The 25,731-nt window shown below is 45.8% G+C and overlaps 1 protein-coding gene across 6 annotated transcripts in view; it reads right to left on the bottom strand.

Annotated features, from left to right (window-relative positions):
* Positions 1 to 530: 530 nt before the first annotated feature.
* Positions 531 to 25,731, bottom strand: part of Dlg3 (discs large MAGUK scaffold protein 3) — a 52,223-nt gene continuing 27,022 nt past the window's right edge. For 3 of the 6 annotated variants that reach the window (XM_028769985.1, XM_028769984.1, XM_028769986.1), the window contains 10 exons: positions 23,392 to 23,506; positions 12,503 to 12,679; positions 11,909 to 11,984; positions 9,247 to 9,292; positions 6,288 to 6,338; positions 5,460 to 5,561; positions 4,681 to 4,853; positions 4,129 to 4,238; positions 3,737 to 3,828; positions 531 to 2,723 (listed from right to left, as the gene is read on the bottom strand). In XM_028769985.1, the coding sequence (XP_028625818.1) occupies positions 2,617 to 2,723; positions 3,737 to 3,828; positions 4,129 to 4,238; positions 4,681 to 4,853; positions 5,460 to 5,561; positions 6,288 to 6,338; positions 9,247 to 9,292; positions 11,909 to 11,984; positions 12,503 to 12,679; positions 23,392 to 23,506 (1,049 nt within the window). In that variant the 3' untranslated portion in view covers positions 531 to 2,616. Of the gene's footprint in view, positions 2,724 to 3,736; positions 3,829 to 4,128; positions 4,239 to 4,680; positions 4,854 to 5,459; positions 5,562 to 6,287; positions 6,339 to 7,557; positions 7,600 to 9,246; positions 9,293 to 11,070; positions 11,171 to 11,908; positions 11,985 to 12,502; positions 12,680 to 23,391; positions 23,507 to 25,731 lie in introns of all 6 variants that reach the window. The other 3 variants (XM_028769987.1, XM_028769988.1, XM_028769983.1) reach the window with 2 other exon arrangements.

Below are 25,731 nucleotides of genomic sequence, written 5' to 3' on the forward strand. Positions count from 1 at the left end.
CCCACGAGCTGCCTGCGTGACATCAGCCATAGTCAGAAATACTTGCTTCAAGCCCTTCTCCCAGCTCTTGAGGGCCACAAGGATGACTGGCACCCTCTCCAGGCCAGGCCCATCCCACCTCCATTGTAGGAAGAGGAGCTGGCAGGCAGGCAGGCAGCTTTCTCTCTTGCCATCCCTTTCCGTACTGGGATGGCAGGCTGCCCCTGCTTCTCTACATGCATCTTTGTTACGGCGGCATTTTCCACCATACGGAATTTTTGAGAAAAGTGACAGCTTTTTGCCACCAAGGACATGGCCCCTACCCAGCTGAGAATGTTAAGGGCAGCTTCTAGGCCAGGGTAGAAGCCTCAGTATACACTTTCAGCTTAGTTTTAGCAAAGGATCCAGTACCACCCAGGGCCACACCCTTCTCAAGGACTGCCTGGTCAGTCGCCCCTCCCCCAGCACTCTGAAACATTGGTTTGAGTTCTTCCCGCTGTTGGGCCCCAACCACCCTACTCGACTACTTCAAGAAGGTCTCTGAGCCATTGTTCATTGCAACTATCATTTATTAAAAAATATATGTCTCCTTGGAAGGAACACTGGTAAACCAACTATTATCATGCTTACTTTGAATCTTTGCTTTTCTTCCCTGGGAGGGAGGGCTGAGCATTGCTCACACTTGTTAGTTACCATCAGAGAATTAACACTCCCTGCTCACCCTCCCTCACGAGAGTCACAATCATCTGTCGCTTTATTCCTCTTTGCCTTCAATCCAGTGTACTGCCCAAGAGAAAGCTGCTGCCTTTTCTTTCTTCTAGCTCTGGGCCCCATGAGTCACAGTTAGCCTCATTATGCTGGTAGGATACCTGTGAACAGAGTTCCTGAATGTGGCTGGTAGTGCTGGAAAGTGTCCTCAACACTGTGTCACCTGCAATGGTCCTAACCCAGTTGAGAGCCAAGCAATTCTAGGTTCTCCCCTGCGTCATCCCTCCAGTGTGGAGGTGAGGGAGGCACGTTGGCTTCAAAGGAGCATAGTGGGGTGGGGTAGGGCCTGGACCACACCTGCTGCCTGCACTGGCTGTGGGAGGAAAACTACCTGGACCAGTCACTGCCATCAGACTCTGGGAAAAAAGCAACAAGATTTCACAGCTCACCAGTAAGCGAGTCTTAGCTCTACAGCTCAAATTTACAGCATTAAAATCTACTTTCTTCTTGAAGAAACAGTAAGCTACCAGCTGTTGGTGAGGGGGCTGGGGTAGGGCAAATGGAGCAGTTGCAAAATAAAAGAACCCAAATCCAACTCACTACATGGCTGGCCAAGCCTGGTGCTCTTCCACTGTCCTAGCACAGAGCCGGAAGGCAAGCACCTCCCTATGCCTGTCAGTGGCTCCATGAAGGAACCCCTAGCTAAGTCCAGCATGGTAACTCTGAACCCCAGCTTGTACTCTCTGCCCTCACCAGCCCCTGCTTTCCCTCTGTTGACTGGATGGCCAGGCCTGAGTTACTGCTGTAGCCCAGGCCTGGCTCCTTCAGAACCTCACAAGCCTTTAGAACACTGGCAAATAGGATTCTACGCATTCACTTAAATAGTAAAAGTAAAATCTGGAATAATGAAAAGGCTGACACAGTAGCACAACATGGTTTTGGTTTAACAGCAGCTTAAAAATGAACAAAAAGGAAACCTCTCATGCAGACACATCAGGCGGCATAAAACAATAGGCGATTTCATCCGGAGCGTCATTAGCCATTCATTCTCTCTTCCTGCACAGGAATGACTGCCCTGCAGGGGCAGCAACTGCTTTCAGTCACCAATCTTAAGCTCCCAGCCAAAGCCCCTTCTCTTATGCTGTAGGTTGGCCCCACCTGGAGCAAACCTTAGCTCTGAAGAGAATGACCAAATTCAAGTGCTTTGGTATAGCACTTGCTACCGTTGTCAACCCCTTCCCAACCAGGTGGAACATAAGATGTCATCTGATTGGAATATGAAAATTAAAGCATTTCTCTAATAACATAGTACCATTGATGGACGTCTCCATAGATTTTCTAGTTCCAATGTATGTGAATATATATATATATATATTATAGAAGAGTGTATAATATATATATATAATAATTTCTATATATTTTATATAAATTACATATATATATCTATATATAAATAAGATACTTTCTGTAGCCTTTACGTTGCACCGTTCAGAGCTGCAAGCCAGCAGTCCAGGGTAGAAATGCCCAGGAGCACCTCAGCACGTGGGCTGTTTCGCTCACTTCACAAGCTGTGCAGTTGTCCAGAGTCTGTCTTTCCATCAGTCCTCCTCTCTTCTCTTCGCTTCTGCTGGGTGTTTATGAGAACAACAACTCTGATGGATTTGCACCTGTCTAGCGCGTGGGAAAGGTCCATGCAGGAATGGGCACGGTCACGTGATGAGTGAGATGGCATCATCCCAAAAAATAAACCAAAACAAAACAACATTTTTTAAAAAAGAACAGGACTAGAAAACTCAATTTTTGACATATCTAAAAAGGGGGACAAGAACAGTAGTCATTTGTTCTCCCCGTAGGGACAGGAATGAAGAGGAAGGAGGGAAGAGGGACTTGATTTCTTCTGTTCACAAGAGAATGGTTGGAGGGGATTCTTCAGAGTTTTTCAGGGGATGGGACCCAAATGTAGTGCCCAGACTGGTCCTCAATGATTTGTTTGATTTTGTTATAAATCTCTTCCAGTGAGTCACCCTGTACAATGGCTAAAGTGAAGAGAGAACAAAAAAAATTACCACTGTGGTCCATAATAGTATCCCCAAGTCCCGGCCATCCTGCCTCTAGTAACAACTCTCCTATGATGTCCCCAGGGTATAATGGATGCTCACAGAAGCATGGGGTCTGGCTTCTTGAGTTATCTGCCCAGGGTTCAGAGAAGAAGTATATATATGGCTGGCTAGCTGCCCAGAACCCAGGGCTGGACATCAACTGCCAGAGTCAGTGAGACAGTGAGACTAGCCATGCACAGGCAGTGTGCTGATTGGAAAGATGTTTATTGAGTACCCACTGCGTGCCAGACACGGAAGCTCCCATTGATTTTGCCATGGGCTGGCAGCCTTTAATTCTAAAGCAGTTTCACTCAAAGATTTGGAAAATCCCAGTTATCCAGGGGAAGAGCAGAAAGCCACAATTTCTGGCAAGAGGCAGAGATCCTAGGGGCCATCACATCTGCTATGTCAGAGGTCAGCCCAGCAAACAAGGGCATACATATGGATGGTAAAAGATTCCAAAGACCCATGGTATGTGAATAATTTCCAAATTCTTTACTTGGCTAACCCAATGTTATGAGTTTGAATTTACTCACTACCAGCCTGCTCTCGTACACCTAGTGCTGGACTTTAAAGGGAATCTTCCCCACTTTTAGAACTGACCTTCATAAAGTATACACATGCAGACTGACCGACGACTTAACCACCACACTAAGAAACCACCAACAAACGTTTATCAACACCAAAGCATGTGAGGCAAAAACTTTCAGGAGGAAGAGCAGGGAGGGAGGAGACAAAGGAATCTGTAATCTCACAGAACATGCAAATAGATTAAACAAGGGAACCAGCAAAAGCTATGCCTGGGTGTGGCTTGTGCTAGAACCTGGCTGACTGGAAACCTAAGTGCCGGGGAAAGGTCCGTGCTCAGTGACTGTAAAGCTCCTTGGGCATTTAGCTCTAAGTCTCCCTGAGCTAGCATCTGGCCTTCTCAGAGGACTCCGGATTCTTACCTGTAAAGTATTCTCCAAATTCTTGCTCCAGTTTCATGGCTTTGTCATAGATCTTATTTGCTTGTTCATATGTCTGCCGTCGGTTCATTTCCCTGCCAAAGACACAGTAGCAATCCATTTCCAAGGGAGATCCTATGTCTTAACGCAACAAAATGGTCTAGGTTTTCTGAAAATCTGCTAAACAGCTACCTTAAAGTAGACCATGGCTAACTCCCTCCTCCAAACCTCCAAGCCGAAAAGCCCAACTGGGAAGGAGGAACATGCCTAGGCCCCCAAACAGGAGGAACAGCAGGTACTCAGAGTTGGTCTCAGCCTTTCTCTGGGTGCTGCCCCTGCCCAGCAAATCTATTTTATTCCCTCTCCAGGGTCATTTGAACCCTGTGGACACTTACATAAGTGCTTCAATGGACTTGGGCTTGATGAAAATGGCAATGGGGTAAAGTTGTGCTTGCTGCAGTCTCTTTATAGCGTTGCCGGAGACATCTAAGATGCAGTGCTTGCCCTGAAAGAGTAGACTGCATCAGCTCATACAGTTCCTGGCTATAGGTCCCCAAGAAAGCCAGTAGTAACCCAAACATCAGCCTGAGAAGAACCCAGACACACACATCCTAGAGGTCCCAAAAAGGTCCCACAAGTTTCTTGTTTCTGGGATGGTTCTTTATGATTGTTAGAGATCAGGTTGAGGCTCAGAGGTCAAGAGCACTGGAAGCCCTTCCAAAGGACTGGGGTTCAATACCCAGCACCCACATAGCAGTGAACAACCATCTGAACTCAAATTCCAGGGGATACAACACCCACACACCATCATATATACAGGAAAAATACCAAAGCACATGAAATAAAAATAATTTTTTAAAGTACCACCTTACAGATTAGTGAAGCTGTCTGCTATGTCTATAAGGGCCTTCCCTCAAGGATAGCCAGACCACCTCCTCTTTGCTTACCCTCTCTGCAACTGCCCGCACAGACTGGATGCTGGTCCCATAGAGATTATCATTGAACTGGCCCGCCTCAATGAACTTGTTGTCCTGAATATCCTTCTCCATCTGTTCCCGGGAAACCACAAAGTGGTAATCCTGTCCATCTACCTCGTTATCACGCCGAGGCCGGGTGGTATCTGAAGGAAGGAGAAAGAAGGAAGGAAATGTTGTGTGCTCCAAAGGCAATGATCTGGGCTATTAAAAGCCACTTTCGTCCTTTCTCACAGGAAGGACACAAGGCTACTCCAATATTTTTCAGATGAATGAAAAAAAAACACTTGGAAAGATTTTGTCCAGCCTATTTCCTCTTCCAAACTCCAGATATTATACACAGGGTCCTTGAGGGTAATATGGACCAAAAAGGTGGGGCTTCCTGACATGTGGCCTGGTAGAGATGCAATACTTGGCATTTAAGAAGCCCTAAAAAATGATTCCTCAAATCACTTTGTGTACAATGACCTGGGTTTAATTCCCAGCACCACAAGGAAACAAAAACCAAAACAATGATGGGTCTCTCCATTTGTAAACTTAATCCTGACTACCACCCAAATTTTAACTCCATAGCATCAGGCAAGCAGCCAAGTTGGACTTTAACCCTACCAATACCACTTACTCTGGGGGTATCCATTACTTCCTACTGCCTTCCAGGAAGTCCCAAATGGCCCTGATCCTAGACACTTTCAAAAAAATAGCACTTCCCAGAGTACCAAACCTCACTCATCTGGGTCTGCCTGGGCTCTTACGTGGCACGCAGGATCCAAATTTATGCGGGAACTCAGAGATGAGGTCATCATTGACTCGGTCCTTCATTGGGCCCAAGATGATCACAGGCCTGGCATAGTGAACTGGGGAGGGAGAGTACAAGACAATGAACAGAGGTCCCACAGGAAGACCTGCCCTGCCTCCGAGGACAGAGGCTCTGTGGCCACCACTCAGACAAGGTGAAGCAACTACGGCTATTCTCTGGCTTTTAATTAAAGATTTCAAAGAGCCTTTAAATTTGACAATCTAAAGTCTCAGGCAAGCCGGGCAGTGGTGGCGCACGCCTTTAATCCCAGCACTTGGGAGGCAGAGGCAGGTGGATTTCTGAGTTCGAGGCCAGCCTGGTCTGCAGAGTGAGTTCCAGGACAGCCAGGGCTATACAGAGAAACCCTGTCTTGAAAAACCAAAAAAAAAAAAAAAAAAAAGTCTCAGGCAAGTCTGAAATCAGAAGCATCTCCATTTCCAACAGATTCAGGAGCAATTTCCACACAGACCCTAGCTACTAAGCAAGGTTTTCGCAAAGCAGATGCCCAGGGTGGGATGCCTGTGCAGCAACAACTGCCTCTGCTGGAATAGGCCTTCTCCTGCTTTGCTCTGGAATCCACCTGTCCTTTGGAAGGTATCCTAGCAGTGGGCAAAAGTATCCCAAGATATGTGTGCAGCATGTCATCCACCCAGCGATGCTAGGGAGGAGCCAAGGGCTGGATGTTGCCAGGCCTCCTCCCCACTGCTCCCCCAAGCTACCCTCTTTACTAAGCCCCATGACCGGGAGACTGGCACAAAAGCGAGACTCTCAGAAGGGGGCTTACTTTCTTGTCGTGTCACTGGCTCATATGACAAAATAGCATCCTCTTGTCCTTCTGCAAAAAGGGAAACATGTTAGCACTTTATGATCTGATGACCGTGTACAGCATTCATCACACCCCACGCCCACCACAAAACAGTCTCACTTTCTGTTGGCAAGAAGGCTAAGGAGCCATTCACTAGCCTTGGGCTGGGCTGTTTTCATTCAGTGAAATATTGCCCAATTATGGGGCTAGGCCCAGAAGTCAAGTCTCCACCAAACCACCCCAAGCTCTAGGGAATTACTTCTTATAGGTAACAATTGGTTATATTCAGTAGTCCCCTTGTTCTGGGAAGAATCACAGCAAAGCTCCAACTCGTTGAAATACACTTGCAAAGTCACTTTACCTGAGTCCAGACACTTTGCCCAACCTCCAAAGCTGCAGCCTAATGATGCCCCTTTAAATGTCTATTTATTTACCAACCTCATACCTCTAAGAAGCATCTAGGAAAGTGGTGCATATCTGAGCTAAGGTCCCAGTATCCTTTAAGAGCAATATTGAACCTGCTTTCTGCTCATAGTGGACCCTCACGTGACCTGGCAATGACGATGTCTTCCTAAGAAAGTCACTAAGACACTTGGTGCTGGTTGCCTACGGTTCCCAAATGAGCTGACAGCAGTTCTGGGAAGGCAGTGAGAGCTGCATGGAGCCACAGGATACTTGCTACAGAGCTCCTGAGTCTGAGACTCCCGGTGGAATTTTAAAGACCTCTAGTCACTGCAGCTCCTCAAAGGCCAGTATCCCCAGAGCTTGTGAGATTTGAACTATGGCTTCAATGTTGTAGTTAGAGGAGCTCCCAAGGAATTTGGGGCAATTCTTTTCCTGACTATGTAACCCAGTCGGAAGGTAAGGTGGTCCTAGGAGCCCAGAAAGGCAGATGGAAGGCAGAAGCCATTTTACTTTTGGTCTCTGAGCAAATCTGTACAGCTGGTAGTCTCAGCAGCCTACATGCCCATGGCAGGGACCTAATCAGTGGCAGTTTATCCTCCCCAGTACCCCAGGGATGGTTTCAAGCCAGGTCCTAGCTAGAGCTGTAGGGCTTATTCTCTCTCTATTCTACAAATTCCATCCCACAAGGTGAATGAGCTGGCCACAGCATCTCTAGGGGCTCAAAGTATACATGGCTAAAAGGAGCAGCAGCCTCTGAGCAGCGATGGTAGCGGTGGACACTGGAATGATGATGGTAGGGAGACATGGGGGAGCTACAGGACACAGGGGCATGACACACACTTACTGGAACTGCTTTCGCTGTCACTGGTGTTGGATGTCACTCCCTCTGCAAGCCAACAAAAAAGAGACTCCAATTCAGAACACACCACTGAGAGGTCGCATGCAGCACAAACTCAAATGCGCCAGGAGGGAGACATCGAGCTGCCAACCAAGTCAGGCCACAGGAGGCCTGCCACATCCAGGCCACTAACTGGGAAGCACAGCTCCAATCCTGATGTTCTGGCCACCTCCTCCATGTCCCCAGAGCCCACTCAATTTGCCAAGTCCCTCCATAGGCACTAGAAGGCTTATTTCCTTTCATAGCATTTTCTTCATCTGAATCATGCCAGCCAATTTGGATGGTTTCCAAATCCTGTCTCAGAACTCATCTCCTAAGGCTAATGGGCAGGAAGGAAATGGATAAGGACGGTCAAAGAGAGAAGCCTAGGCATGCTGCTGCTCACGCATTTTCTCCCAAGACAGAGCCACCAAAGGTACAGAATTGTGTGACACTCTCCAACTTAGAGGCTCATCACTGAATGGATGTAACAGTCACCAGGAACACTACTCTGAACTATGGTGCAACCCACAGCCCTTCCTTCTACCAATGCTGAGGAGAACTTGGCTTCAGCAGTGAAGGGGATACACCTTGATCCACCACAAGACACACGTCAAATACACAGAAACAACAAGCCAGTAGGACTAAGGAAGACAGGCTACCCCTCCCATCACAGACAGTCGGGACCTGCCCATCTTGGAGTGTGGGTGGAGAAAGCTCAAGCAAAAGGCTGCATTCACAGGAGGCACAGACATGGCAGCCCTCTCAAAGGACCAGCAGGCAAATGGAAATGAGACACAGACACACCAAACTATGGAGAGATGCTGCTCGTTTCAGCCAGGACCATAATATGCTGTGCATACCTCCCCAAGGACTTGCTGGGTTGTCTGTCACACGTGGCTAGGCCCTGAGTTCCCCCTAAGGACAGGCTTATGTCTTCCACTGTTATCCTTTATTGAGGGACAATACATGTGGACAGAGCCCACCTGGAAGGCTGTACTCTGGATTTGCAGTGAGCAAGGACGGCTGCTAAGGAACCTGTACCTAGGTCCTCCTAGTATCCACTCTGGAAATTTTTCCAAATGGAGATGTCGGTCAGAGCTTTTCTGGGATAGGAATCAGTCAGCGGTGAGCTAGCCCCAGCAGGGCAGCTGGGCTTCTTAGAGATGTTCTATGGATAGCTGGCCTGGTGGTACCACCTGAACTCCCAAGACCGCTCAGATGTGGAGTTTGTTCACCCCATCCCCAGTTAGCACCCCGTACTAGGTTAGAAGAACTAGTAAAGCTGTGGTTCCCAAGCTCAACTCTTTGGCATAGGGTTACTTGGGAGAAAACACAACCAGCAGGCCCCACGATCTTCAGGAAGCTCCACATCAGCTGAGCACTCGCCCTGACCATGCAATTAGACCTAACTCTCTTCTATGGGGCCACTATCACCCAGAGGTGTACAAAGAACGCAGACAGGAATACTAGAGATTTGTTAGAATACCAGGGACCATTTGGAGCCACAGATTTCCTCCTGCCATGGGGAAGGGTCTCACAAACACTACCCTCCCTCACCCTTCCCTTTTACCCATGTCCCCTACATCCCCACCCCCACCCCGTGAACTCCATTCATGCCACAGATACAGTTAATGGTGTGTAAGTTTGACTTACTCAGGTTCTTTGCTCCATAATAATCGTCACTTAACCCAGGGAAGTCCTGATTTCACAGACAACAGAGACAGAAAGGGAAGGGGAGGGAGGGGAGAAATGGAGAAAACCAGGGAAAAGAGAAAACAACAGAGAAAAACAACGAAGGGAAGGAAGAATACAGAGGCAGTTGAGCATTAGTGATAGGAGTATCCAATGAAGACTTAGAACTACAGTGAGATGAAGACATCTGCCGAAGAAAGAATAGCCCACGTCAGGTAAGATGTCTGGCATTATGCTATTCAGCTTGGAGGCAGAAGGCCTTGGAGTAGACAGGCTTTCTGAGGTAGTCTACAGCCCACATACCCATAGCACATGGCAGGCAACACTCCAAGGCTTAAAAGTACCTGCTTTGACCAAATGTGTAATTGTAGAGGCCGGGTCTCTGCTTTGCCCCTGCAACACATCTCCCATTGGTGTATGAAAGAGACATGTCTATATGCCAACTATATGCAGAAAGAATTATCATTACCCTGGGAGCTTTTCCCCATACTATACCTTAGTCTGTCCAAGCCCTTCATAAAAAAACTTCTCTGTGGTATGGTGTACAGAACTTCCCTAAGTTTTGTTTCTGGAGAACAGGTACCAAAAAGTTGCAACCTTATTGGCCAATGGGTACCCCTAACTGGCTAGGTCATTAAATAGTGACATGTCCCAGGCTGGGCTCCTTGGGGAGGTTCAGGACTGATCTAGTAAACTGTGGCAGCATTATCTCAGATCTTTGTCTTAAGCTCCCACTGTTCACAAGTCCAGTCAACCTCCTCTATCCCCCGTCACTGAGCAAGCCTTGGACAGTAAGCCATTCTTATCAGGGTTACTATGGGTGGTCAGAACCCATACATAGCATGATCTTATACAAACCAGGTAAGCCTACTAGGGGCCATTTTTTATCCAAACTAGTCAGACTCCTGTCGGACCCCATAGCTCTGGATGACAAGATTGCTCCATGAAAGATGGAGGAATGATTGATAAATGAGACATTTACAATTTACAATTTCACAATGACATGAATGAGAACCTACTGGACAAACCTGACCTGGTGTTCAAGAATACTGTCAGAGCAACTTGTTTCTGAGGCATGTGGTAGAGTAAAGAGATTTAGTAGGATTGAATTGGTTCCTAATGCAGCCCAGTGTTGTAGCCTGTCCTACCAACTCAGCTTTGTGTTTCTCAATAAATCTTTATTTAGATAATGTTGAGCAACACTGTGTCCACATCAACTCATATAAGCAGCAAGGTTTTCTTGTGGTAACTGGCTCTGGGGGTGCCCTGGCATAATAGGAAGCCTGCTGTGAATCATATGGGTGTCCTGTGTGCTGATACACACATGAGCATTCCAGAAGCAGCCCCAATCTTAGGGATCTGAGGAGGGACAGGCTCTTCTTTTAACATTTATGAATGAAATTAAGGGAAAGAAAACACAAGAGGTGAGAGCCAGGAGAGCAACACTTAGTGCCTTGAACTTGTCCTCTTGTAAACCATTTCCTAACCCTGACACTAGCTGAAAACCATTCCTTATCACAATAGCACAGCTCTGTCTTACACTTCCAACATAGGTGCCTGGGATAGCCTCGGAGCCTCCAACACTTCAATCTGAGTGAGGAGCTGGACAAATAAGCCCCAACATGTCTCTGTGCAGGCCAGGTTCTATGATGACTACAAATAAGTGGGTATATGCACACAAATGCTTGGGTGGCCACCATCTCCTTCTAAGGGAAGTGGCAACTAAGGACAAGAAGCCAGGGCTGCAAATGGTCTGCTTGCTCTCTGGACTCTGCTGCTACTTACGTTCCTGTATGCTGTTCTCCTGGGCCATGTTTTCTTTGCTCTTGTAAAATGGAAACTTTCGAGAGAGGCGAAAACTCTTTTTACGTTTCGTTTTGATCGACTGTGAAAGAACATGAAGATGGAGGGGGAGGGGAAGACAGAAGGAGAAAAAAAAAACAACAATGGATTTTAAAGCATGCAAGAAAAACTAAAATGGAGACAATGGTGAGCTAAATAAAAGACCATCTTTCACAAATGGAGTCTATGAGATTCAATGAAATGATGGTAAGAGGGAGATGTAGATGTTAGAGGCTCTACTGAGTCCAGCATCACTCACTGACCTTCCTACAGGATAAAAGTCACTGTTGCCTCCTAGACATAGCCCTGAGCTGTCACTGATACAGTCAGCATGCCTCTCTTCCCTCTATTGCTCCTCAAGTTCCTTGGCCTTTGCTGCAAAGCTCATAAAAGGAAATGTGTGATGTTGTCCCGTGCTGTCTGGAGGCAGGCAGATGTTCTGGGGCTGACCTTCTTGGCAAGATGGTATGGTAACAACAGGTTCTGCTCAAGGTCTCCACAGCTCTGGCAGGGTCTGCTGCCAGAAGACAACCAGGACTGGTTTCATCTACCCCGCCAAGTCAGCCAGCTCCACCCCTTCCAGAGCCAGTCACCCAATAGCAGGCCCACACACTAACTGTGGGCTTTCAGGGCAATTTCCTAGCAGGACAGAGCCAGTCTTTGACTAACAGACAATGTTTCATGCTTCCCAGTTCTCCTGTATTTCAACCCAAACTCCAAGCCTCTCACTCTTCTTTACACTCTGGCTGACTGCCTTGGGAGGGTGGGGGTCCTCACTTACCCGATTAGACTCAATCATCCCTGTCCTGGCATGGAACTTCACAGTTTTCAATCGAGCTCGCTCTTTCTTTTCAACCCTGTTTGGGAGTCAAGAAGTCTAGTTACTGCCAGTACAAGGTCCCAGCAATGGGCTGTGGCAGGAACAACCACCACACTGGCTCATTCAGTGAGTACCATGTCCCAAGTACTGACTATTCCAAAAGGCCTAAGAAGGCATACACAGGGCTCTCAGGTAACTCACAGTATGACAGGCAAGCAAAGACAAACACAAGGACTGGTGTGCTGGAGCACTACTAATTCCTAGCACTCAGGAGGCAAAGGCAGTAAGACTGCAGCAAGTTTAAGGCCAGTCTAGGCTACAAAAGAAGTTCCAGTCTAGCCTGTGCTACAGAGTGAGACATTGTCTCATAAAACAAAGCAACCAGAGCATGGATGGGAAGAGAAAGAGGGAGGGAAGGTCAAAGAGGGAGGAGTAGGGAAGAAGAGAGAGAGGAGAGAGGGAGGGGGAGAAGAAAAGAGACAGAGATATAGACAGAGACAGAGAATGAGAACAAGAAGCCAGGAAAAGCTGGGATTAAAAACCTTGACAGCTCACCTCTTTTTACTAGGGATCACACCAATCTGTTCACTTTCTCCATGTGGAGTCACCAGCCTTGCTTGCCACCACTCATCATCAGAGGCATTAATGACGTGCAGAATGTCACCATAAGAGAAACTGAGTCCCTGGCTTGGTAGGCAGCTGTCACGAGTCCGATCATAATCAAACAGGGCCCTGAAACAGACATAAAAAGTAAAGAGAAATTATCCTACTCTGGAATTCTGGGAGATTTGGCAACCAGCTAGGATATCAAAAGAGAGCCAACCTAATAGCAGAGCACACAAGAAGAGACTGTGTGAGATGGCACCTCGTTTTGGGCCCCAATTTGTGTGTGTGTATGTGTGTGTGCGTGTTGGGAAACTCTTCCACAAATTCTATCTTCTCCGAGCTTCTAGACACAGCCAAAAGTAGGACCTGCTTCACTGCTAGCACTCTACCCTAAAATGCAGTGAGATGTGAGAGAGGAGGAGATTTGGAAGCAAATGTAAAGCAAAGCTCCCAAGTTCAGGTCCTAGTGAAGCTAGTCTACCATGTACCAACAGAGCTTCCTGCTCAGGAACAAGTACTCCAAATAAATATAATCATCTCATCCCATGGTAACTAAGGGTGTGGAGTCAGCACAAACACGAGACTTCAGTAACATGCTACTTATGCACATGTGTGTTAAAGGGTATGTGATACGTATGCTGATACCCATAGAGGCCAGAAGAGGGTGTAGGAACTCCTACAGCTGCAGAAACAGGTGGTTGTGAGCTGCCCACCTTGGATGCTGAAAACCAAACTCAGCTCCTCTGGAAGAGCAGCTTATGTTCTTAACTGCTGGGCTACCTCTACACACACACACACATACACACACACACACACACACACACACACACACACACACACCTCCTGTTTTGACAGGGTCTGACTATGTGACTATGTAGCTCTGGCTGTCCTGGAACTCACTATGTAGAGTAGGCAGGGCTCAGACTCATAGGGATCAACTTCCTCTTCCTTCCCAGTGCTGGGATTAAAGGCATGTGCCACCATGCCTGGTTCTCTCATTCATCTTTAACAGTGCACATGGGCCAGGGGACTGTCCAGCACTCAATACTAAGACTTTATTTTCATTCCAGTTGTCTCACTTATCAGGAAGCTACAAGTCCAAAATACCATATCTCCATGTGTACAAGCCCAGATGAATGACAGGGTATAGAAACAGAACCCTCTTGAGAATGGTGTCAAGACAACTTGAAGATGAAAATATCCAAGCTCTAACCAAAAGCTCTTTAATTCACAATGCATGCACTCCTAGCAATAAGGGCAGAGGCAGAGACCAGCAGATAAGGCATTTGGTCTACAAGGTCTTTTCCAAGCTCTATATGACAGGAACAATGCATTTGAAATGAATTGAGTTCTATGCAACCTAATGCAAGGCAGGCATCTATCAGCTGTTCTACAAAGACCAACAAGCTTGAGCAACGTAAGTCTAACTGATGAGAAATACACAATGTCATTAGGAGTTCCAAGACTGAAGTAGAAGAACAGAATTAGTATTAAGCACATATTAGTTTGGAAGTTTGGAGAGGGAAATAGAAAGATGCCAAAATGAATCAGGAATTGGGTGTAGTGACACAGGCTGGTAGTTAAAGCTCCAGAGAGGCTAAGGCAGAAGGATCATGAGCATGACATGCATAGTATGATAGTTTGAATGAGAATGGCCCCTGTAGGCTTATATATTTTACTGCTTGGTCCAGTTGTAAGAGCCGTTTGGGAAGGATTAGGAGGTGTGGCCTTGTGGGAAAAGGTATGTCACTGGGGATGGGCTTCCGGGTTTGCCATTCTTAGTCAGCTCTCTTTGCCTGCTGCTTGATGATCAGATGTAAGCTTTTGGCTGTTGCTCCAGCATCATGCCTCCCTCCCTGCTGCCATGCTCCCCCACCACAATGGCCACGGACTAAGCCTCTGAAATAGTAAGCAAATCCGTAATTAAATGCTTTCTTTTATTAGCTGCCTTGGTCATGGTGTTTTGTCACAGTAATAAAAAAGTAAGTAAGACAACTCGTAAGATCCTGTCTCAAAAACTGAAAACAAAACTAAAGCCAAATAAAAGAACTGAGGTAGATTACAGTATAGGTAGGTAGGTAAGTAGGTAGGCAGATAGATAGATAGATAGATAGATAGATAGATAGATAGATAGATAGACAAATAGACAGACAGACAGACAGACAGACAGACAGACAGATGAGAGAGTTGCCTGTGTAGAAACATAAGGTGTATTTTAGCACCCAAAGAACTGGGCTTGACCTTTTGGTGACAACAATAGCAACCAGGGGACATACAAATTAATACAAATGAGTTTTCTAGGTGCCAAGAATCCAATAATTCATCATTTTAAAACATCTGAAAGTTTGACTAAAATCTAGATGGCATCTACTTGTGAGATGAGCTCAGGCACTGCACAACACTCAACACACAGAGATCCAAGCCAGCAAGAAAGCCACATTAGCACTGTAGTGTTCACTTTGTTTTATAACCACAGCATGTGTTCCCTTTACAATTTCCAAAAATGTAAGTCGATTAACGGAGAATTTGAGAAACAGCTCCACTAAGTACAGGCTTGAGCCTTTTACTTCAGGAGAGGCTCTAAGTTCCCTGGCAAACAAAGTCAAAAGGTTATATAACTCCAAATTCCCATTAAAAGTAGCACCTGTTCCGTTTGGCTTTTGTTTGACAGCTTTATGAATGAATGGACAAGGCTATATCAAAGAAAGGGATGGACAGTGCTTGTAAGCTATGACTGTTAAGGACATACAAACATGATATTTCACTTTTAAATTCTGAACTAATATGTGCAGTAATGAACCCAAACAATGAATTAAGAATCTCCCTTTCTATCAAGCAGGGCTGCCAATAGGAAAAGAACTCAGCAGAACACTGGGGCCTCCAAGTTCACTCTGTCCACTTTGCTGTCTAAAAGAAGAAATTTCTTAGATATTCTTGAAGCTTCTTTCTAGCTCTAGCACTTAATGAGCCGGGGTCTTTCCTTCAATAATTCCTTTGTCCTGATTTTGGTCTGTTTTCAAAACCCACAATGTTTTTTTTCTCCAAATCTACTCCCCCTTTCCTGCAGAAATTCTGATATGCTAATAACTAGAAGATATCCTCCAAATGAAGGCCAGACCTAGAAGTACTCAGGACATCATTCAGCACTGTGTGGTAGGCAACCATCAGACCAGGGCCCTTAGATGTCAAAATCATTCATAATTCCAGTTCCAGGGAACCTGACCCTATCTTCTGACCTCCACAGGTACCAGGCAAAACACTCACACACATAATGTTTAAAAATCTAAACAGTGCACCTCTAACATGGTTGCTGGAAGAGGGGTCATTTTCTTCATTGAAAAGTTTCCCAAGCTCCAGTAAAGACCTCTATTAGTGTTCATGCAAGCAGCCATAATTAACCTCAGTGGGTCACACACAAAAGGAACAAGAAAGAGTAATGGGGGTAAAAATGTTCAAAATTCATGCTTCCCCCCCACACACACACACACACATGAAAATGTCAAAAAAATTAAAAGAAAAAATTGTGGCCTTCTATCAATGACAGTTGGCCAAGTAGCCTAGAGTCCTAATAAAGGGACAGGTTCAGCCTTTTATTCTAAGCACCTCCTTCCGCCAAGCCTCTCCACCTTTAGCCTAAGGGAATTAAGGGTAGACACTAGTTCCCAGAATTGAAGTTTACCATATGCAAGGCCCAAATGACACAGAACCACTTCAATCTCTGATTCAAAGAGACAGCAGGAAGGAAACAAGAAAGCTAAACCTTTGTCCTCACACACCTAAGAAAAGAATGTAATAAAAAGAGCTGCAGTGTGTGTGTGTATGTATGTGTGTGTACAAGTAAGCTTACCCAAGGACAGGTGTGTTGGAAGACTAAGAGTCCAAGAAACCCCTTTTCCTTCTGAATCATAATAGAATTTTTAACTTCTTCCTCAATTATTATTATTGTTGTTGGCCATGAATGTCACAGCACATTGTGGAAACAACTTTGTGGAGTTGATTATCTGCCTTAACCTGCAGGTGGGATCCAGCCAATCAAAGTCAGGTTATTAGGATTCCAGACTCCATGAGAAGCGCCTTTACTCACTGAGCCATCTTGTTGGCCCAATAAAAAAAACTGTATGAAGTCAAGGTTAAATTAAGGACCAGTGAGGTCACTGAGAAACACTGTCATGCAAGGCCAAAGCTTCCAGAAATAGTTCCTCTCACAAGTCCATAGCCACAGTGCTCTGTGTAACCAGAAGAAAGTAGCTTCCCAGCCTCTTAGCCATGGCTGTGTATTTAAGAAGCCCCAAGGTGAGGCAGACCCTGGGTACCCCTACAACTTATCTATCATCAAGGGCAAACCAGAAAAATATTGAATTGTTTAAAGAAACTACACAATAAAACCTGGGAAAACAGAGAAATAGCACAAAGAACCCCACACTGCTGTTCCATCAGCACAAGGTGGGACAGACTCAGGAGTGTCCAGTTTCACGTCCCAGACTGGCCTTCAGCATTCCAGCATTGAAGACCACTGCCTGCTCCTCTAAGGAGACAATGTTTCCAAAGGTCTTGGGAGCTATACTGTTTTAGATGTGACCTTTTAAATATCTTCAAAGAGATCTTACATGTGCCCATCCACAGGGGTCGTGCATACGGTTCTGGGAGACTGCTAAATCTTCATTTCAGCTGACCCCTCTCTAATAGGAGGGAAAGAAGGATATAGTCAGCTTTAAGCAAACAGATTACCTAGCACGAGTCTTTGTAGTTCAGATCATAAATTGTGAGGGTTGCATATAAAAGATCCAAAGAAGTCATAAGCACCTTGCACAGCCATTCTGGCACCTTAAACTTAACAAGCAAGAACACAATGAAAATCAACTCCCTGGAGGGAACTGGTTAGGCAGGTTTCCCAACAGAGCAAATAACAACAGTTTAGTACTAATAGTCTAGAAGGCAAAGGGCTGCTTCCACAGAACTCAGGATTGTGCTGACCTCCTGACCTACAGGTCACCTGTCTTGCCTGGGTTGTGTTGTTCCCCTCAGCCCCCTGAACAAATCCTCCATGGTCCAGCCCAAGTTTCTCCTGCTTTGTGATACCGCACACCCCAAATTTCCTTTGTAATATATTCCAGGCATTTAGTAGCAGCCTTCCATTATAATTTCTATTATTATAATTTAATTCTTGCACGATTATTTTTGAGTTTTCATAGCAGATCACCAAGTAAGCTCTTCTCAGTGCTTGTGGAGGGTGATGAGCCCAGGTTATCCCACAGAACACCCTCAAGTTATTATTCCTCAGTACTCTGCTGTGTTCCCCTTCCTTTGAAGCTGGGGTCTGGGTTATCACTATAATGTTAAAGGGCACATATAGTTTGAACACTGGACAGCCTATCTATTGCCTGGTTGGCATAATATGAGCACAGAAAACCATAAAGCAGGAGTTATACATCAGCTCTTGACCTTAGTAGAAAATTAAACTTTCCAGCACCTTCCAAGAACAACCTAAAACTCTAAAGCCAAATTTTCAGGGGACACTGAGTGTGGATCATAAGAGTAGCACCAAATGTGGCTACTAGAGTCAGGAATCTTGATGCACCTTCAAAAAAGGAGCAGGTCAGCGACTTTATCTCTAGTCTATTTAAAAGTGCTAGGCCCTAAAGGGCAACCATGAATTTTAAGAGACATTCAAGGACCAACAATCCATAATAAGAGACTGTGCAGGGCTTACAGCTCCTGAGATGCTGAGAAGAAGGGAATGATTACTGGCACTATTACTTGGAAGCAGGCAGTTCCAGCAGCCACTGGTAGCACCAATGACTTCCATACATTTACTGGTGCTTTTAACACAGCCTGGGTATGTAGTTCAGTTCAGCAGTAGAGTGCTTACTAGTACATGTGAGGCTCTAAATTTGACCCCTAACCCTGCAAAAATAAATAATATTGTCACTACCTACAATTCTGTCAGGCAGAGAAGCCTGCCAATATTTTCTTTTTACCATCTTCATCCCCTACTGGAGCTTAAAGACTAAATCAAGCTGAACTTCAAAGAACACCACCCTGAGCAAAGTGTCCTGTTGTTGACAGAAGAAGCACTCTCCAGTCTTTTCTGATGACCAAGCCAATATACTAACTGAACCAAAACTACAGATGCCTCAACAGGATTTCCATTTTAGAGTGGGAAGAAGACTGGGAGATGGCCAGCCAGGAGGCCAAAATTCCTAAACTGCCAGAATGCTGTCCTGAGATTGCAAAGGATACAGTCAGATGAGTCTGCACAGACTTTCAAAACCTACTTCTACAATTGCACAATTGAGCCTTTTGGGCAACCTTTAGAGTCCTACGCCATTCATTCATTCATTCATTCATTCATTCATTCATTCATTCATTCAGTTATAAAATTAAAGTCAGGCCTGGAATTTGAACCTACTCAGAAGCATTGCCTTGCCTTCACATGCAAATGGTGTAAATCAAACATCTAGCCAACACACTGTGAGCCAGTGGCATGAGAGGTGATTTCTGTGGTCCAGTCCAGCAAACACCACAGTAACAGAACAAAAGCCCTAGGCTGGGCACAGACAGAGGCTCTGTTCACATTCACCCAATAAGAGATGGTTCTGGTGTAGTAAAGAGAGGAAAGGGCTTTCTCGTTCCTGGTGGTTTTAAAGCCAATTGCCAGTGTCCAAACATTGTTACCTTTCCTCTTGAAAACTCCCCAAACCCCTGTGCTCAGAACAGCTGCAGCACCCTATGGTTTTACCTGCTACAGTTGTGAGAGGGGGTTACCTCCTTCAAAATAGCTTTGCAAACCCATGTAAACAAAGGGGAGATAGATCCTTGGGAGGAGAGGGGAGGGAGAAGGGAAGGAGAGGGGAGAGGACGGGAGGGGAGGGGAGAGAAGAGCAAAACTAAAACCTCTACTGAATGAAGCCACATCACCCCATCACCCTCTGGGTAAAAGTCAGCTGCAGGAGGACAGGAAGCAGACCATCGCTTCCCTGAATCTATCCCAGCAAGCAGGCTCAAGTTATTAGTTCTGCACTACTGCCTTCCACAGAACAGGAAACATAATGTTTAGTTGCTCCACTGATGTAAAAATAAGTGTCAATCACAGTATAAAGTGGCCATTCTTGAGCATTCTGACTTAAAAACACATTTTGTACCAGACCCGCTGGCATAGGCCTGTAATCCCAGCTACTTGAGATGCTGGGGTGGGAGGAGCTCAAGATGGAAGTCAGTCTGCGTCACACAGTGAGATTCTGTCTCAAAAGAAAAAAGAAGGAAAGAGAAGAGGGCTGAGGACCTAGCCTAATGGTAGCATGTCTGAGGCCCTAGGCTCAATCAATCCTGAGTACTGGGCGGACCGATCAACTGACCAAACAGTAGCAACAATGACCAAAAAAGAAAAACAATCACTATACACAGTGACCTGAAGCTCTAGAAGACACAGCTAGGGATCTATTTTTTTTTTTTTAGCAGCACTCCAGCTAATTCCATCAGTCAGGGAGTTGGGGAAACTGAATGAATTACACTTTATTAAAGGCCAGTGCAACTCAGTTCACATTCCAGTTTGGGAGTTTCCTGGCTGTCTCATTCCAGGCTCGATTTTCTCATATGCAAAATGGGATCATAATGTACCGTTATTTAAAGGCTTTTAAAAACCATTTAAAGAGAATAATAAAGGTCATGATGCATGGTGACCTTGGGTTCCCTTTAAGCTGAAGATGCCAGCAGTCTACTAAAAGCTTCAGAGCACACACAACAGGCCCAGGTACAACGCCCAGGGCAAAACGTCACCCCTTCAGTGACAAAAAAATCAAGTATCTTCTCTCAAGAGGCAGGCAGTCCATTCCATTTCAGACTTTTTATTATGAGCGCTTTCATCCTTACATTGAATGAAATATGCCTTGGGTGACAGAACAAATCTAATCCCTTTCCCACATGACAAGGTAAGGAAATTAACTTAAGGAACGCTAAAAGGAGGGAAGGAGCCAGTTTGAATATGCCCCTTGTCAGAGGCATGAGGTGAGCAGCTTTGGTTTCTGCACATGCCCATCAGGTTGTTGCTATGCACGTTTGAGGCTGTCATTTATACAAAAGTATGATGTAAAGCTATGAAAAGCAATGGTATTGCCATCTCAGGCCCAAAGCTAAGGAGGTATTTAGGGACAGTTAGCAAGGCAGACAGAGCCTTTAAAGCAGCAAGCAAATGCCTTAGAAACACGGGTGAACTCAGACTGGTGTGGAAGAACCAGTGAACCAATCATTGAATATGGCGGCCACTAGGTCACTGCTGATCCCTGCCAAAGGCTCCTTTGGCTTCTTGGGCTGCTCAGGAGTCATGTCACCAGGCTGAAAAGTTGGTGCTCCCAACATGTGAAGCCACTGAAGAAGTGACTGGAAGAAGTGATGGCAGGGAGTACGTGACTCCAAAATTCCCCAGCCTGAATGTTAGGAGGCTAGGCTTCGGCAAATAATATTCCTTTGTTCACATTGCTAGGCGGCGATACTGCCTACTGCCCAAGACAGTTTTTTCTGGACACTAAAAAGAGTGAAGAATCTCATTCTTGGGGGTGGGGACACAGCTCAGTCAGACAAGTACTTGCTGGGCAAACATGAGGACCTGAGTTCAATCCCTGACACCTGCCCAAAAATGCTAGGCATGATGGTACAGGCCTGCTCGCAATCCCAGTACTGGGGAAACAGAAGCAATGAGAAATCCTGGGCTTATGGGCCGTCTGCCTAGCTGTCACCACCCCCATACATGCATATGCATGCATATACGCACACAGGTATGAAGGCTTAGAGTTGTTGAGTACAACATTCACAAAAAAAAAGAAGCCCATTTTCCTATATTGATGCCTGTATTTGCCTAGTTTCACTAAAGGACTTGTTTTTCTACAGTCAGAGTAGTCTTTTAGGGAACTAGTATTTCCTGCCACAGAATTCAGAGAAAGAGAGGAGGTAATAGTTTAGGGAACTATTGGTATCAATGGATTTTTTTTTCTTTTTAAGAAGGTAAGAAACAAGCTGAAACTAGTTGTGCAGGCCTGTACAACTAGTAGGCGTCCCTACTACTCAAAAAGCTGAGAAGAGGATCATAAGCTCAAAGACTGTATTGGGCGACAGAGAGCAGGCCAAGGGGTTAACCCAGGAAAGGGCTCCCACTCCCAGCTGTCACCATAAAACAGCATTTCCCCTGATTGCCTCTAGTGATCACAAACAGTTCCTATTCTAAACCATATCTACTTTCCTCAGAGGACAAAGTTATCTAGCCAAGGTTAGGAGCAGATTATATAAAACGGATTCACTAGAAGGAGAGTCACGGTCTTTCCCTTCCTTCCCAGAATCCAGGTGAGTGGATACCTTGCCGGAGCCACAGAAGGGTGTTCCACATCAAGAGCCAGTGCCCAGTTCCTCTACCCAGGCAGGGGCAGCACTAGCAGAGGCTAGGCGGAGAGGAGAGATCTAAAAATAAAGCTCTCTGAAGGAACTGTCTTGCCTAAAGAGAGCTTCCCACGCACACTGAAGTGCCACATCTGCGGGGGCTGGAAGCATGGAACGGAACAATCCTGACCAAGTCACATAAATATTACCCACTTTTGGGGGTGACAGCCCATGATGGTTCCCCCACATCAGAGACCCACTGTCCATGTTGTAGATCCTAAGCAAGAACTTTAGTGACCACCAACAGGCCTTTCTTCTCCAGAAAGGAGACTGGAAAGATGGCTGGGCCTTGCCAAGCCTCTCTCCCGTTCTGTACTGCCAGCAGGAGGTGAATGCAGCAAACATTCTCCACCCACAAAGAGCAGAGTGCAGGGTTCACTTTAGAAAAGAACTCAAAAGAGTCTAGTGGGCCTCAGATGCAGAGTGCTCCCTAGGCTGTCTCCCTGTGCAGAGGGGTCACTGACAACTAACTGTGGAAAAAGAAAAGTGAGCACGTGAGAGCTGCAATTAGCATTGACATCAGTTAGCTACTGTCATTTCACACCCCAAGGACACAGTAATTGTCACGTTACCAGGCAACTGGCCTCTCCCTCCCGCCTCTAGCAAGTATCAGAGGCCACCATAAAATGTTCAACCAGTTAAAGAAGCCAGGGAAGACTACTGGCTCTGGGGAGTGATCCCACCACCTTTCCGTAAGGCAGCTGACCTTAGAGTACTGGTGATCAGACTGTTGGTGCTCAAGAGCATGGCAGGAAGAAGGAAACTACCCCTAATTCTAAGAAAGATCAGTGTTCCCTTATCAGTCTGCTAACTGGAGGTTTTATACTTTGACCCTTCAAGGGTCAAAAGCTCAGTCTTTGACAATGCCACTACATACCTTTCAACAATAAGCTGTCCCTGCTTTTTCCTTCTTAGGGTGCATTCGCCATCTTGTCCTATGAATCACGTGCCGCGGGTAGAGAGACGGGGACAGGAACATATATAGCAAAACATCCAGAATGCAGCAACCTGCCAGCTCTTGGGTCTCTTAAGAGGCCCTGTACCAGGACACTGTGATAACTGATGTGCTCAGACACAAATCCTCATGTCTATCATGCATATGTGGAAGGAGATACTAACTTTTCCCCTCAAAGCACAGACTGTAAGTAACATACTTTTCAAGTGTTATTAGAATGCTGACTAGCAACAATCACCTAATAGTCTTACAATTTAGAGCAAACTGAACAGTTCCTGGACAGACTCATTTGTGAGTGAAAAGGAAGAAAGCAGTTCACAAAAGGGAGGAGATAGTGACCATAAAATCCACACTGCGAGCACAAGGTACAAAGTGTTGGTTTAGTGCAGGGAGTACACAATCCCCACCCTACCAGTTAGACAAGAATGGTTCGGGTGGTGCTCAGAGGGCAGCTTACCTGACATACAAGGACCTCTTCTCACTGGTTCGGAGAGACCCAGACCCAGAACTCATGCTGCTGTTCATCATTTGCTCTCGCAAGTCATGTATCTTGGATTCAAAGCGACTGTACTCTGTCAGGGAGACACGGAGAAAAGAATGAACCCAAGGAGCTCGTTGGGCCAACACACCCTCGGCCAAAATGTCAGGAGGACACTTGGCTTCAAAGCAGCCAGGAGGTGGAATCTTTGCTTTGATAAGCAGAGTCCCTCCCCCAAGTTGAGAAAGACAGACCAACCCTCTCCACCAAGAAGGGGAAAAAAAAGCACCTAGAAACAAAAAAGAGTTGCATTTAGGCATGTCAAATGGAAATAGCTTTTATCTTCTTCAACATCTCATTGATCCTTAAAAAATAACAACTGGAAAGAGGTTCAGGGCAGCTTTTATAAATCTTTAGAGCAGGCACTAAGGCCTAAGGAGAGCAGATGGGCAAGGAGACTTTCCCAAAAAGCTGAGTGTGGAGAACAGATGGCCCTGAGACACAGGGCAGGGGGGCTGGAAAGGACCAGAGGCTATTCAATCACTGTTAGGTAAGGAGGACAGTTTGCCCAGGATGACTTGTTTAGTGGAGATATAGTAGATCCCAGTACAAAGTCTAAAAAGAAACAAGCTGCAGCCATTTGTCCAGCATTAAATCTAGAGCTCTCCTTACACAACATTTTCAGGTCTATAATTGCTTTGTGAAAATGGGGTATACTGAGAGGCATACGATAAAGAAATGTCAGAAAACAAGGCAGACTTCAGTGACAAGCTGACTTTAAAGGCAATTGAGCAACTGGTTAAAAACATTTCCAGGGGAAATTTTTCACAAAAGCATTTTTATGCACCATAGAGGGGCTGGCAAGAAGCAACCCCACCTAGTCAGTGTGACTCTGTGGGAGAAAGCACGACACCTGCTCCAACACCTGCCCCCCCCCCTCAGCTCCCTGGGTAAAGCAACCTGACCTTCAGCTGGGAGAAAAGGGAAATGTGAAGAAGCCAAGGTGAGGACCGGGTGGAGTTAAAAGTCACATAAATCCTCTCCTCTCAGACTTCCTTTTTCTTCACTGTATCAATGGAGCCAACCAGTTAAATTCGCATGTTCTTTCATTCATCACGCACTGAGTGTTACTGAGATTTGTCCTCATTACTTACTCCTGTCTCTACAATCCTGGAGGAAGCAGTTGACTCACTGACTCACCTATTAAATGGTGGCGGGGTGCGGGGGGGGATGGGACACAGCAGCTGGACATTGTGCCTGTTCTGAGACTTACAAGGCACATCAATATAAATAAGCTGTCCTAATCTAAATGTAAAGGGTGGTAACTGATTTGTCATAGAAGCCTTGGGCTGCCCAGAGAGACAGGATACTTGCCTTACCTCAGGGCTTGGCCTCTAACCCCTGAATCAGGGATCATTTCTTGCTCCTTCCTTCCAGGCCCTCCCTTCTAGCTCACTCACTCAGGGAAGAACCATGCAGGCAAGAGATTTGACCAGTACTTCCTTGGTGATGATGAATCAAAGAACTGTACACAGAACCTGAATAAGTCTAGCACAGTGGCTCATACCAGTAACCACAGCACCCAAAAGGCTAGAGCAGAAGGGACATAAATTCCAGGCCAGCCTGGAGTACAGCCCAAGACCCTGCCTTACTAAAACAACACAGTCCCCAAACTCAGAACAACAACGAATGATATTCAGTCTATCTGCAAGTGTTTTGCTCTTGTCTATGCGTTGCCTTCTTTGGAGGTGACCCTGCCCACTGAACTCAAACAGAGCAGCAGCAGGCCACAGCGGTTGCTTAGTAACTATGTTTCTCAAAAAAAAAAAAAAAGAAAGAAAGAAAGAAAAAAAAATCCTTTAAAAACAACCACCAAGCCACCATTTCCTCAAAACTCATATCCAAGGTTGATAATTCTAAGCCAGGAGACCCAATTAAAATAAAAAAGGGAAGGGGAGCAAAGTTGCTGCTTTGAGAAATCTGTTATTGGTTTTCAAGTTCCTTGGACTGCGTTATTCATTTTTCTTATTCAGATGAACCTCCCAGACTTTCACTCCTTATCAGTTTCTGGCTTCTAGCTGGATACTTACGTACTGACCACTAGACCCAGAGTACCTTGTGCTAAATGATTGTTGAGGAAAACTCTGTCCAAATGGAAGCATCTGTTATCAAACTAATAAAGCAAATGATTTCTTTAACTGACGGCCACCAGCTTCACAGAGAATTTCCAAAGGGAATAAAGAAGTATCGTGGGGCTGAAGAGATGGCTCAGTGGTTAAGAGCACTGGCTACTCTTGCAGAGGACCCTAGTTCAATTCC

The sequence above is a fragment of the Grammomys surdaster genome, unplaced genomic scaffold, assembly GCF_004785775.1.
Source record: "Grammomys surdaster isolate TR1022 unplaced genomic scaffold, NIH_TR_1.0 197, whole genome shotgun sequence".
Taxonomy (NCBI): Eukaryota; Metazoa; Chordata; class Mammalia; order Rodentia; family Muridae; genus Grammomys; species Grammomys surdaster.